The sequence below is a fragment of the Mauremys mutica genome, chromosome 9 (assembly GCF_020497125.1).
Source record: "Mauremys mutica isolate MM-2020 ecotype Southern chromosome 9, ASM2049712v1, whole genome shotgun sequence".
Classification (NCBI taxonomy): domain Eukaryota; kingdom Metazoa; phylum Chordata; order Testudines; family Geoemydidae; genus Mauremys; species Mauremys mutica.
This window is the reverse complement of record NC_059080.1, coordinates 48,334,630-48,348,585: the sequence shown is the minus strand read 5'-3', so window position 1 is coordinate 48,348,585 and position 13,956 is coordinate 48,334,630. Positions and strand designations below refer to the sequence as shown.

At 51.8% G+C, this 13,956-nt stretch overlaps 1 protein-coding gene across 2 annotated transcripts in view; it reads right to left on the bottom strand.

Annotated features, from left to right (window-relative positions):
• Positions 1-13,956, bottom strand: part of CROCC2 (ciliary rootlet coiled-coil, rootletin family member 2) — a 146,540-nt gene that overhangs the window by 71,021 nt on the left and 61,563 nt on the right. For both annotated transcript variants that reach the window (XM_045030239.1, XM_045030237.1), the window contains exons 19-20: positions 13,426-13,553; positions 13,028-13,197 (exon numbers count right to left, since the gene is read on the bottom strand). In XM_045030239.1, the coding sequence (XP_044886174.1) occupies positions 13,028-13,197; positions 13,426-13,553 (298 nt within the window). The remainder of the gene's footprint in view (positions 1-13,027; positions 13,198-13,425; positions 13,554-13,956) is intronic.

Genomic DNA, 13,956 nt, shown 5'->3' with positions numbered 1-13,956 from the left:
TAGGCGATGATACAGAGGCCTTCTTAGAAAATTTTGAAAGGGCCTGCCTTGGGTACAACACCCTTCCAGACCAAAATGTGGTGGAGCTGAGGCCACAACTCAGTGGACCCTTATCAGAGATGGCAGCTGAAATGCCTAAAGAACACATGAACGAGTATGAACTTTTTAAACAAAAGGCCAGAATTAGGATGGGGCTAACACCTGAGCATGCCCGCCAGCGGTTCAGAGCCCTAAGGTGAAAACCAGACGTGGCATTTTCCCAACATGCCTACCACATTGTAAAAAATTGGGATGCCTGAATATCAGGAGCAAATGTTAAGTCTCTGGAAGATCTGTCTCTCCTAATACAAATGGAGCAGTTCTTAGAGGGGCAACCCGAGACAATACCATCAGAGTCAGCCCAAGGCCCCACCTTGCAAGGAGGACCCCTCCCCACATCCAAGGAGACCTCAGATGCCCTCTCATCCCACCACCCCACTCTCCAACCACCCACCTCACCCCAGCCCACGGTCAGCTGGGCGATGCTTTAAATGTAATGAGCTAGGATATGTGAAGGCCAACTGCCCCAAGAGTACCAGTTGACTGCAATTCATCAGCCCAGGGTCCCACTGAGAGCCTTCAGACCCAGATGCCTTGCAAATACCCCCAGAGCGAAGGGAAACTGTGAGTGTGGGCGGGAGGAAGTTTACTGCATGGAGAGACACTGGAGCACAGGTGTCAGCTATCCACCAATCCCTGGTGGACCCCAAATTCATCGACCAAGAGGCCCAAGTGATGGTGCAACCCTTTAAGGCCAACTCTTTTAACTTGTCTACAACCAAGTTGCCTGTCCAGTACAAGGGCTGGTCAGGAATATGGACTTTTGAAGGCTATGACAATTATCCCATTCCCATGCTGCCGGGAGAAGACGTAGCCAACCATGTGAGGCTAGCTAAAAGGCTGGGGATGGTTGCCCACAGCCAGGCTAAACAGGCCTCCACAAGTAATTCCATTCCTGAGCCTCCTACAAGGACTCAGTCTGTGTCCCCTGATACCACTGGCCTGGGGATCCAGCCAGAGGTGGTGGAACCAGACCCCAGACCAAAGTCTATGGCAGTGGTTGTAGATCCAGTGGCTGGGGAAAGGCTGATTGGGGAAGCAGCCTCATCTGTGGCCATGCCCCAATCAGGGCCCAGCTGGCCCTCATAAGAGGGCAGTGGGTGAGGAGCAGTCAATCTCTCTCTAGCTTGCTAAGGTAATAATTGGAGATATACCAATCTCCTAGAACTGGAAGGGACCTTGAAAGGTCATCAAGTCCAGCCCCCTTCCTTCACTAGCTGGACCAATTTTTGCCCCAGATCCCTAAGTGGCCCCCTCAAGGATTGAACTCACAACCCTGGGTTTAGCAGGCCAATGCTCAAACCACTGAGCTATCCCTCCTCCCCTTACTGAGGGAGAAGGGCCTGGTTGCTGGGGAGCTAAGCAGGGTATCTAAAGTGGAGCAGGACTGGAGGAGATCCAGCCTGGAAATCCCCCAGGCTGCAGGACTTGTTAAAGGCCAGAAGGGTATTGGGGTTGCAGAGGGCGGCCCAAGGGTGGGCAGAGGCAGAGGCAGTAGGTCCAAATCCCACTTGTTGGTGATGAGTGGCACTTACACTGCAGTCTGCCCCAGGGAATGGGGGCTAGGTGATGACTGGCAGTGGCCATAGATTGAGGCGAGGGTGGGGGTTCCCTGGGCAGGGGAGACCCAGATCTGTGGGGGTACTGCCAGGGGGCAGAACCCTGGCCTGAAATGGGCACCGGCGTCCAGGAGGGACTTGGGCCCAGGAGCAAGCGGGACACCAGCCTGCAGAGGGTGCTCTGGAGCTGGAAATGCTAATTCCCTGGATGACCAGCAGAAGGTGCCACAGGGGTGAGTCCCACCCCATGACAGAAAGCTTCTGGGAAAAGGTGCATCTGATCAAAGGGTAAACACACCTAGACCAGAGAGCACAGATCACAGCCCTCTAGGGGGCAGGGAAGTTCTCAGTGCTGGGAAGGGGAAACACAGGGTAACCCCAAAGGGGAGCTGGATTTTCCGCATATGTACAGTCCTGGGGTTGGGAGACCACTCCCCAAAGGGCCAGCCAATGTGCAGGATCCCCCTGAACACATATCTTGCCAGACCCCGAGGTACCAAAATTCCAGAAACATGATTAAATTAAGAGCCCACACAGAGGGGAACACTGGAGGGAAGGAAATGCTAGTGACTGATTACATGGAAGAGAGTCAAAGGACACAATGGGTAATGAACAAATTAACCTCAAACTACACTATCTGAACAGAGGGTGTGGTATCATAAAGATACTTGTAAACACCCATCTGAGATACAAATTTTGGTATTAATGGTAAGTTTTGGGATAAGAATTTTGTTACTGATGTTAAATCTTATGATTATGTTACTTTTCAATTAATGCCTGTAAACAGGCTTAAAGCTTATCACAGCAGAGAAACCATAAAAAACCTGGTTTGCTGTGTGTGAATGTGGAAACAGAGGCACACTACCTCCTGGCTTTAATGGCTGGATGCCAAAAGAACTATAATACAAACTACCTTCAAGATAGTTTACTGCAAGAGGGTTAGTCACTGACTAAGGGGAGAGGTGTGACACTCTGTACCTCGGGGGAACACCCAGCACCCCCATGTTCATCCTTATAATATGATTGTGTGGTATCTAATGCAAAGTTTGTCATGTTGGGTGTCTTCGGAAGGCTCATGATGTACTTAGCATTGTTGTTATGGTAATGTTATAGTAATCATTGTTATAGTAATGTTATAGGATGTAATTTCATGTATAGAGTTATGAAGCTGAAAATGTGTCCTCATGGCTTAAAGCAAGCCCAGGCAAAAACTCTCCAGAAGCAGAGGGTCAGTTCACCCCTCATCAGGGCATGTATGGGACAAATGCAGCCCAGCCTCACAGGAACAAAGGACACTGGACTAGGCAACAGCAAAGGATCTGTTGGACTCTTGAGTGAGTCACCCCCCTTCCTTTGGTCAGTTTGGGACTCTGATGAGGTAATGCTAACCTGACCCTGAAGTTGTGTGGGGGGGGGAGAGAACATGATAAAAGGGAGAGATGTTTGCCATGCTTCCTCTCTCTTCTACCTCCATCTACAGACATCACCACCAAGTGACTGAAGCGCTGATCAAAGTGGAGAGCCTGGCTGAAGGGCGGGCAGCCAGCCTGTGGTGAGAAGCATCTAAGTGTGTAAGGGGATTGAAGGTGTTAAGATCAGCTTAGAATGTGTTTTGCTTTTGTTTCATTTGACCAAATCTGACTTCTTATGCTCTGACTTGACCAAATCTGACTTGTTATGCTCTGACTTATAATCACTTAAAATCTATCTTGGTAGTTAATAAATGTGTTTGTTTATTCTACCTGAAGCAGTGTGTTTGGTTTAAAGCATGTCAGAGACTCCCCTTGGGATAACAAGCCTGGTACATATCAATTTCTTTGTTAAATTGACAAACTCATATAAGCTTGCAGTGTCCAGCGGGCATAACTGGACACTGCAAGACAGAAGTTCCTAGAGTTTTGTCTGGGACCGGAGATATTGGCTGGTGTCATTCGGTTGCACAATCCAAGGAGCAGCTTACATGGCAGAGGCTGTATGTGAACAGCCCAGGAGTGGGGGTTCTCACAGCAAAGCAGGGTAAGGCTGGCTCTCAGAGTAAACAATTGGAGTGACCTAGTAGATCATGGGTCCATATAACACTAGAGAGGAGTGTCACAGTTACCCAGGGGTCACCATGCCCCGGGCAAGGTGCTTGATGGTATGTTACCCAGGGGTTTCCGTGTCCTGCATAAGGAACCCCATGGTACGTTACCTGGAGGTCACAGAGACCTGGGAAAGGCACCCCATGGTACATTACTCAGGGGACACCATGCCCTTGGTAAGGCACTCTATGGTACCTTACCCAGGGGTGACCATGCCCTGCATAAAGTGCTCATGGTACCCTACCCACAGGGCACTGTGCCCCAGGTAAGGTGCCACAGAATACATTACCTATAGGTCGCCATGCCCTGGGTAAGGGGCCCTGTGCTACGTTACCCAGGGATCACCATGCTCCTTGTAAGGCACCCCATGATTCATTACCCAGCGGTCACCATACCCTGGGTAAGGTGTCCCATGCTACATCACCCAGGAGTCGCCGTGCCCCATGTAATGTGCCCCATGGTATGTTACCCAGGGGTCTCGGTGCCCTGTGTAAGGCGTCCCATGGAACATTATCCAGGGGTTGCCAAGCTCTGTGTAAAGCACCCTATGGTACATTACCCAAGGGTCGGTGTGCCCTGTGTAAGGCGTCCCATGGTACCTTACCAAAGAGTCGCCATGCCTTGTCTAAGGCACCCTATGGTGTGTTACCAGGGTCACCGTGTGGCGGGTAAGGCACCCCATTGTACATTACCCAAGAGTAACCGAGCCCTGAGTAAGGCACCTCATGGTGTGTTACCCAGGGGTCGCTGTGCCTTGAATAAGATGCCCCATGGTACGTTACCCAGGAGTGACCATGCCCTGTGTAAGGTGTGCATGGTACATTACCGAGGAGTCATGGTGCCCCGTGTAAGGCGCCCCATGGAATGTTACCCAGGGGTTGCCGAGCTCTGCATAAGACACCCCGTGGTACGTTACCCAAGGGTCACAGTGCCCCGCATGAGGCTCCTCGTGGTACGTTACCCAGGGGTTGCTGTGTCCTGGGTAAGGCGCTGCGTAGTACGTACATGACGGGGCACTGTGCCGCGGGTAAGGCGTCCCATTGTATGTTACGCATGGATCACCGTGCTCTGGGTAAGGTGCCCCATGATGTGTTTGTGACGTTGCACCCCATAATGCTTTATAGAAATATGCTTATGAGTGTAAATATGACATAACTGGAATATGTTTTATGCTAGATATGCCATGTAACATATCTGTGCAAAGGTTATGTTATCCTGCATGTATTCATCCTATTTGTATGAATGTATCATTCTTGTATCTGAGACTAGAAATATGAAATATAACTCTGAGGTCCTATTGTAATTGTGCAAAGTGTGGGCCATTAATGGTGGTTTGGAATTTTGATGGCTCCCATTAACCAGGACAATTGACTGTAGATGGCTCTGCTTACTTGTAAGTCTTCCTGTATATGTGTGTGCTGGCAAGTGGGCAATGAAGTCTTGCAGTGACATGTGATCATGTCACCTGAACTGGAATCCATCTTTAACCTGGTGCTTTTCCATTTAGAAGGAGGGGTGGGGACCCAGAGAGCCAAAAGATTCATGCCTTGTGCCAAAGCTATATAAGGGGGTGGAACAGAACAAAGGAGGCTGCAGTCAGGAGAAATCCCCTAGCTACAAACTGAGCTGGAATAAGGACTCTACCAGGGGAAAGGATTGGGCCCAGACTAGAAGGAGGCTAGTCTGTCAAAGAAGCGTATTGGAACATCTCTGAGGGTGAGATTTACCTGCATTTGGTTTCCTACTGTATTAGGCTTTGGACTTGCATATTTTATTTTATTTTGTTTGGTATTTTACATCTATCTGTTATTACTTGGAACCACTTAAATCCTACTTTTTGTATGTAATAAAATCACTTTTACTTATTAATTAACCAAGAGTATTAATACCGGGGTGTGCGTGTGTGTGGGGGGGAAACAGCTGTGCATATCTCTCTGTCTTATAGAGGGCGAACAATTTGAGTTTACCCTGTATAAAGCTTTATACAGATAAAACGGATTTATTTGGGGGTTGGATCCCATTGGGAGCTGGGTGTCTGGGTGTTGGAGACAGGAGCACTTCTTAAGTTGTTTTCAGTTAAGCCTGCAGCTTATGGGGGACGTGGTTCAGACTTGGATCTGTGTTTGCAGCAGGCAAGCGTGTCTGGCTCAAACAAGGCAAGGTACTGGAGTCCCAAGGTGGCAGGGAAAACGGGCTCAGAGGTAGTCCCAACACATCAGGTGGCAGTCCTACGGGGTTTCTGTGACCTAACCTGTTATAGTGGCGCACCGAGCTGGGTCTGTGCACAGCTGATTGCTTTGAAATACTGGTAGTGATTTTAAGTGAGTTTTAAGTGTGTTGGCTGGAGAACAGACAAAGTGGTTTGTTATTTTCTGTTTGCTTATTTCGGATAAGGGCAATAGGGACAGAAAAATAGGCAAAATAAGTAAGAGTGAAGATCAGAAGAAACTAGAACTGCACAAGTTGCAAATTGCCCAGAAAGGCTGAACACTGGGCACTAGACAAGTGTCTGTTAAGTAAGAAGCCCCTGAGCTGAGTGCAGCCCAGTTTCAGTGAACTGCAGAGGGGTGTGGCCCAGCACAAGAAAGCAGGAAAATGACAACCAGTGAGGCAGCTACTAAACTAGAGCTGGCCAGACTGGAAGCAGAAGAGAAGGCAAAGGACCGGGCGTTTCAATTGAAGCTCAAAGAAGCAGAGGCAGCCAGGGAGGAAGCTGCTCACAAAAGAGCTATGGAAGCAGAGGCAGCCAGGGACAAAAGAGTCCCGGAGTTAAAAGACAGAGAAATACAGGCTGAGATTGAGGCACAGAAGCATGAACTGGCTGTTATGGAGTGGAAGAGACAAAACCCTCCAGCAGCTGGCCCCACTTCCCCCAAAAATCCACAAATGGGAACAACTATGTCCACGGTATGATGAGTCCAGTGACATTGCCAAATATTTCATCACCTTTGAGAGACTGTGCACCCTCCATACAATTCCTGACAAACAAAAAATGACCACATTGGTAGCAAAATTGACTGGAAGAGCTCTGGCCATATTCAATAAGATGTCTATTGATGATGCCGCAAACTATAGTAAATGTAAGGAACTGGTTTTGATACAGTTTCAGATTAACCCTGTAAGTTTCAGGTGTAAATTCAGGAGTCTTAAGAGCAGATCCGGATTGAGTAATGTGGCTTATGTAAATGAAATGAGAGATTTGTTAGATAAGTAGGTGAGGGGGAAAAGGCATTATAAACTTGGAAGAAATGTGTGATTTGGTTTCTTGGGAACAAGTCCTGAATATGTGTAATGATGATGTAAAACAGTATTTGTGAGACAAAAAGGTGGATGCAGTGGGTGGATTGACTGAGTTTGCAACTCTTTTGAGCAGTCACAATCTGCAATTAAACATAAACCACTGGCAGAGGGGTACAGGGTTAGTGGAAAGCAGAATCACCGTTTTACCCCCTGGGGGGAAAAGGAGGCTGGGCGTTCACCTCCCCATTCCTCTGTTACTCGTCCCATTCCTCCTATAATTGTAAATCCACTGACCACCTGAGGAATAAATCTCCCTAGCTGAATGGGAATAGGCAGCAGGTAACACATGAAGCTGCTGCTTCTCTGAGCCAGGCTGCCTCTTTCCACACAAGATTTGTAAAGGTTGCTTCTACAAAACCAAGCAGTGAGCATATGCATGCTGTTAAATTGAATGGGAAAGTATTCCTGGGATTGAGGGACACAGGTGCAGAGATTTCTGTGGTCTGGAGGGACCTGATTCATGAGAAGGATTTGTTGCCAGGGAAAATGGCAGAATTAGAACTGGTGGGAGGTTACAAAGTCCTTGCACCTTTAGCTAAGGTACACATGTGATCCAACCCGTCACAACATTACCCAGGGGTTGCCATGCCTTGGGTAAGGGACCCCATGATACATTACCCAGGGGCACTGTGCCCCAGGTAAGGCGCCCCATGGTACGTTAACCAGGGGTTACCATTGTGACGTTGCACTCCATATGTTCTATGGAAATTTGCTAATGAGTGAATATAATGTAATTGGAATATGCTTTAGGCAAAAGGACTCTTGTAAGGTATCATTACAAAGCTTATAATCTACTGAGTGTGTTCATCCTATTTGCATGAATGTATCATTCTTGTATCTGAAACTAGGAATATGAAATATAACTCTGGGGTCCTACTGTAATTATGCAAAGTGTGGGCCATTAATGGTGGTTTGGAATCTGGATGGCTCCCATTGACTAGGACAATTGCCTGTAAATGGCTCTGATTACTTGCAAACCTTCCTGGGTGTGTGTGGTCCAGCCCTGGAAGAACGGAGGCTGGAGTCTCATAGGACATGTGACCATGTCACCTGATACTGGAATCCATGTTAAACCTGGTGCTTTTCTATTTAGAAGGATGGATGGGAATCCAGAGAGACGAAAGATTCCCGCCTTGTGCCAAAGCTATAAAAGGGGGTGGAACAGAACAAATGAGGCTGCCAGTCATGAGAAATCCCCGAGTTACCATCTGAGCTGGAACTAACAAAGACTGTACCAGAGGAAAGGTTTGGGCCCAGACTAGGAAGAAGTCTAGCCTGTGAAAGAAGCTTATGGGAACATCTGAGGGTGAGATTTTACCTGTAAACAGTTTCTTAATGTATTAGTCTTAGACTTGTGTGTTTTGTTTTATTTTGCTTGGTAACTTACTTTGTTCTGTCTGTTACTACTTGAAACCACTTAAATCCTACTTTTTATACTTAATAAAATCACTTTTGTTTATTAATGAACCCAGAGTAAGTGATTAATACCTGTTCATATCTCTCTACCAGTGTTAGAGGGTGTACAAATTATGAGTTTACCCTGTATAAGCTTTATACAGAGTAAAACTGATTTATTTGGGGTTTGGATGCCATTGGGAGCTGGGTGCTGGAGAGAGGTGACCTGCTGAGCAGTTTTTGGTTAAAGTCTCCAGCTTTGGGGGCATGGACCAGACCTGGGTCTGTGTTGCAGCAGGTTAGCATGTCTGGCTCAACAAGGAAGGGTTCTGGAGTCCCAAGCTGGCAGGGAAAACGGGCTCAGAAGTAAATTCAGCACATCAGGTGATAGTCCCAAAGGGGGTCTCTGTGACTGAAACCATCACAACCGTGCCCCAGGTGAGGTGCCCCATGGTACGTTACCCAGAGGTCATCATGCCCTGGGTAAGGGCGTGTAGGCGTCCTTCGCTCTCCCGCTCGGAGGGAGGCCACTCAGGTTGGCTCAGTCTGGTCAGGACCAGGGTTTGCAGGTTAGCCAGGATCCCACAATAGGGCTGGGCGACCAACCATCACTACCAGGCTTCGGCCTGGGCTGGGGTAACTCAAGTAGTCCGCCTGTCAACACAGTCTATTGGGGTGGCCCCGGCCTGGGCAGGGCCCAAGCAGCCAACAACCAAACAGTCTTTAAGGGCCGGCTCTGGCCTGGGTGGAGCCCAGGCAGCCAGCGAGCAAACAGTCTTCACAGGGCTGGCTCTCGCCGGAGTAGAGCTCAGGTAGCCAGCAAACAAACAGTCCATACAGGGCTGGCTTTAGCCTGGGCGGGGCCCAGGCAGCCAGCAAACAGTCTTTCCAGGTGAGTGATAAGGAGGTTTCTGTCCTGGCTAGAGCCTCCTTGCACCGTGTAGGGGGGTCAGCCACCCGGGGTGGGGTGGCAGGGGGACGCGGGCCCACCCTACTCCACTGTGTCCCAGCCCAGGGCCCTGGCAGGGGCAGGATTGGCTCTGTGGCTGCCCCTAGGCTACTTCTTAACTCCATGGGGTTTGGTACCTGCGGCCTCCAGGCCTCTTCCAGCTCTTGGGGGTACTCCGGGCCAGACAGCAGGTACTCCGGGCCAGTCCTTGCCAATGTCTGGAAATTGGGAACAGCCAGGCGCAGGTTCCTCTTGGGAGAACAGGCCGAGCGTCGTCTTCCTTCGCCGGCTCTCCCCCAACTGTGCTGCAGGACTGGCCTTTTATACTTCCGGCCACGTCCTGGTACTTCTGGCGAGGGGGATGGGGAGATCTAGGCTCCACCTTCCAAGGTGCGTGTAAGTGTCCCTCTCTCTCTCCCACTCAGAGGGAGGCCACTCAGCCTCGCTACACCCCCCCTGCCAAGTCCATCTCTGGGAACCAGGAGATGGCACCCTCCTCCTCCCCCAGCTGGGAGAAAAAGTCTGCATTGACATGGTCCTTACCTGCTCGATGTCAAAATGTGAAGACATAAGGCTGCAGGGTTAGGTACCAGCGCATAATCCAGGGGTTTGTCTCTCTCTTGCCGTTTGTAACCACTTCAGAGGTGCATGGTCAGTCACTAGTATGAAGGGGCCGCCTACAAGATAATATCTTAAGGCACTTGACAGCCAGTGCTTCCTTCTCAACCACTGCATAATTTTGCTCTCGGGGGAACATCCCCGTGGATACACTGGAGCTGAATGACCCCTAGGGGTGGTTCGGGCAGGGGGGGAGACCCTGGAGGACAAGTGTCTGCCCACACCCCAAGTCAATGAGCAAAGAGACGGTTGCTCCATTCACTGTAATGGGAACAATCAGCTTACCCAAGGGTTGCTTATGGGCCCGGGCCTTCCCCGAACAGACCTGCCCAAAAGTACAGTCCATCATCGGGCACTCCTGACGGCCACAGGTGAAGCAGGGGCCGAGTCCAGGGTGTCAGGACGGGTCCGGTGCAGGGATTGCTGAGGCTGGTGCCTCTGTGGCCTCGAGTCTCCTTTCGGTGGGGGCATCTAGCAGCGGGCCCCACTCTCTCTGGGGCCTTTGTCAGGCTGGGTCAACTTCCCATCCATCCGAGGGTCTTAGGCCAGGTTGGAGCTTGCTCCTCGGGGTCTTCTCTTTACGAGACTGGACCGGCTTGGTGGTTGGAGGACGGGCCCCTGGCCCTACAGGGGTCTCAGCCACCAGAAAGTCCTCCATCAAAGCAACAGCCTTGCTTAGCGTAGTCAGTTGGTGGCACATGACCCAAGCCCTCCCATGTGCTGGAAGGATATGCAGAAAGTGTTTGAGCACCACTTGTTCAGCTACCTCAGCCCCCGTACGCTGTTCAGGTTGTAGCCACCGCCCGCATGCCTCTCACCTGTTGGGTGACCACCCTAGGTCGGGCTACTGGTGTGTGTGTTTTTTTGCGTAGTTGCCTCCGGAATGTCTCGAGAGTGATCTCCAAGGCATCGAGAATTGCGGCCTTCAGATGTGTGTGGTCATGGGCTTCGGCCACAGGGAGCGCCCTATAGGCAGCTTGGGCTGGGCCCGTTAGGTACGGTGCCAGCAAAGTGGGTCAGTGGCCACTTAGCGGCAGGGGCAACTCTCTCAAAAGTAATTAAAAATGTCTCAGGGTCATCGTCAGGCCCCATCTTGGTCAGGCGAACAGACACCACGGGATCAGGAGGTCCGGTAGCCCCACTGGGGTTGGGTGGTCCCAGAGTTGCCCAAAGAGCTGCAAGCTGCTGCAGGCATTGATGTTGTTGCTCGCAGTTTTGGGCCCCCAACTCCCGGATCAGCTGCTGCTGTTGGCTGCCAAGTTGTTGCAGCAGCTGTTGCTGCTGCTGGCTCTCGGCTAGCCACTTGATTAACTTTTCCACCTCCATCCTCTATATACCGGTGGAGGGTGGAGGTGTTCTATAAAGTTTTGCGGTCAGCTCGTCCCCTTATCTCAGGGGAGGGGACAATGCCCACATTCTCCACCACGTGTAAGCGTCCCTTGCTCTCCCGCTCGGAGGGAGGCCACTCAGGTTGGCCCAGTCTGGTCAGGACCAGGGTTTGCAGGTTAGCTGGCAGCCCACAATAGGGCTGGGCGACCAACCGTCACTACCAGGCTTTAGCCTGGGCTGGGGTAGCTCAAGTAGTCTGCCCGTCAACACAGTCTATCAGGGGTGGCCCCAGTCTGGGCAGGGCCCAAGCAGCCAACAACCAAACAGTCTTTAAGGGTTGGCTCTGGCCTGGGTGGAGCCCAGGCAGCCAGCGAGCAAACAGTCTTCACAGGGCTGGCTCTCGCCGGAGTAGAGCTCAGGTAGCCAGCAAACAAACAGTCCATACAGGGCTGGCTTTAGCCTGGGCGGGGCCCAGGCAGCCAGCAAACAGTCTTTCCAGGTGAGTGATAAGGGGGCTCCTGTCCTGGGCTAGAGCCTCCTTGCACCGTGTAGTGGGTCAGCCACCCAGGGTGGGGTGGCAGGGGGACGCGGGCCCACCCTACTCCATGGCATCCCAACCCAGGGCCCTGGCAGGGGCAGGATTGGGTGCCCCTGCGCCTTCAGGGATCTAGCCACAAACCGCCAACTGAGCCACACCGGGCTCTGCAGTCGGCTGCTCTGTGGCTGCCTGTGGGCTACTTCCTGCCTCCCCGGGGTTTGATACCTGCGGCCTCCTGGCCTCTTCTGGCTCTTCAGGGTAAACCGCAGCAGGTACTCCGGGCCAGTCCTTGTCCACGTCTGGAAATCGGGAACAGCCAGGTGCAGGTTCCTCTTGGGGCCTCGGGAAAACAGGCCGAGCGTTGTCGTCCTTCACCGGCTCTTCCCCAACTGTGCTGCAGGGCCGGCCTTTTATACTTCCAGCCACGCCCCGGTACTTCCGGTGAGGGGGACGGGGCGATCTAGGCTCTGCTCTCCAAGGGGCGTGTAAGCGTCCCTCTCTCTCTCCTGCTCAGAGGGAGGCCACTCAGCCTCACTACAGGGCCCCATGATATGTTGCCCAGGGGTCACCATGCCCAGGGTTAGGTGCCCCATGGTATGTTACCCAGGGGTCGTCGTGTCCTGGGTAAGGCACAGCATGGTACCTAAACTATGGGGCCCTGTGCCCCTGGTGAGGCGCCCCATGGTATGTTACCCAGGGGTCAGTGTGCCCTGCGTAAGGCATCACATAGTACATTACCCAGGGGTTGCTGTGCCCTGGGTAATGGGCCCCATAGTACCTTACAGAGGAGGCACCGTGCGCTGTCTAAGGCACCCTATGGTACATTACCTACGGGTCACCGTGCCATGGGTAAGGTGCCCCATGGTAAATTACCCATGTGTCGCTGTGCACTGAGTAAGGCGCATCATGGTACATTACCCAGGGGTCGCCGGGCCTGTCATAAGGAGTCCCATAGTATGTTAACCAGGGGTCACCATGCCCTGGGTAGGGAGCCTGATGATACGTTACCCAGGGTTCGCCATGCCCTGGGTAAGGCACCCATGGTTACGTTATCCTCAATGCTACCTGTTTACCTCATTTCTACTGCAAATATGTCTAGTTGCAGTTTGCAGCCCAGTAGGGCTCCTCTCTCACTGAGGCTGGAGGCTACAGCTCTCACCTTCTCCTGTTTCAGCCATGCCAGGTCCTCCTCATGGGCCTTCTTCTGGTTCTTCAGAGACAGCTGAGTCTCTTGTTCCATCTGCGCCAGCTGCTGCTTCAGTGACTCTATATCCTGCCTCCGGGTGGTGTCCTGCAGCTCCAGCTCCTGCTGGGCCTTCTCCACCTCCACTGTGGACCAAAGAAACCCTTGTGAGGCTCCCAGGGTCCTGCTTGCGTAAAGCGCACTCAGGTGTGCAATGCGGGCATTACTCTCTGCTGCAGGCCATGGGGCCTGGGGCTCCATGATACCACAAGGCAGGGGACATGGGCATGGCTCCACTTGGGCAGGGTACTGAGCTCAGGAGCTGAAGCCACAGACAGAAGGGAAATGGGGGTTGGCAGTAACATACACTTTACCTTGAAGCATGTGCCTTGTCTGGTCAAGGCTCTGATTCTCCCCTTCCAGCTTTTCCTTCTGGACTTCCAGCTGTGCTGCTAGCTCCTGCATCTCAAAAAGGCTGATCTCCAGTGAGTCCTTCTCAGCTCTGTGGCACAGCAGCAAAGAATCAGGGCCAGTGATAGAGGCTATCACTTCCCTGATCTCCAGTGAATTAGTTGGAGCTTTGATTGTGGGAGGAACCTTAGTCTATGCTGAGCCCCGAGGCCTTTATGGCTCAGCTATGAGCCATGCAGCGCTGTCCCAGCCACAGCTTGAATGCCGTGTGTGCCCTGTATAAACATCTGCCACAAACAGGCTTCCTTGGGGCCTCTCTCCTGTTCTCCATTCATCACATGTGTTCCCAGCAGCAGGCCCTGTGGAGCTGCCCGCAGCCACTAGGTATGGGAGCAAATCCACATGAGCGTGGCTGATACTGGCTGTCACACATGTGATGGCTGTGTCAGCGTGTCTGGGCAGAACCAGGGCACGGGGCTGGCTCTCCTCGCCCA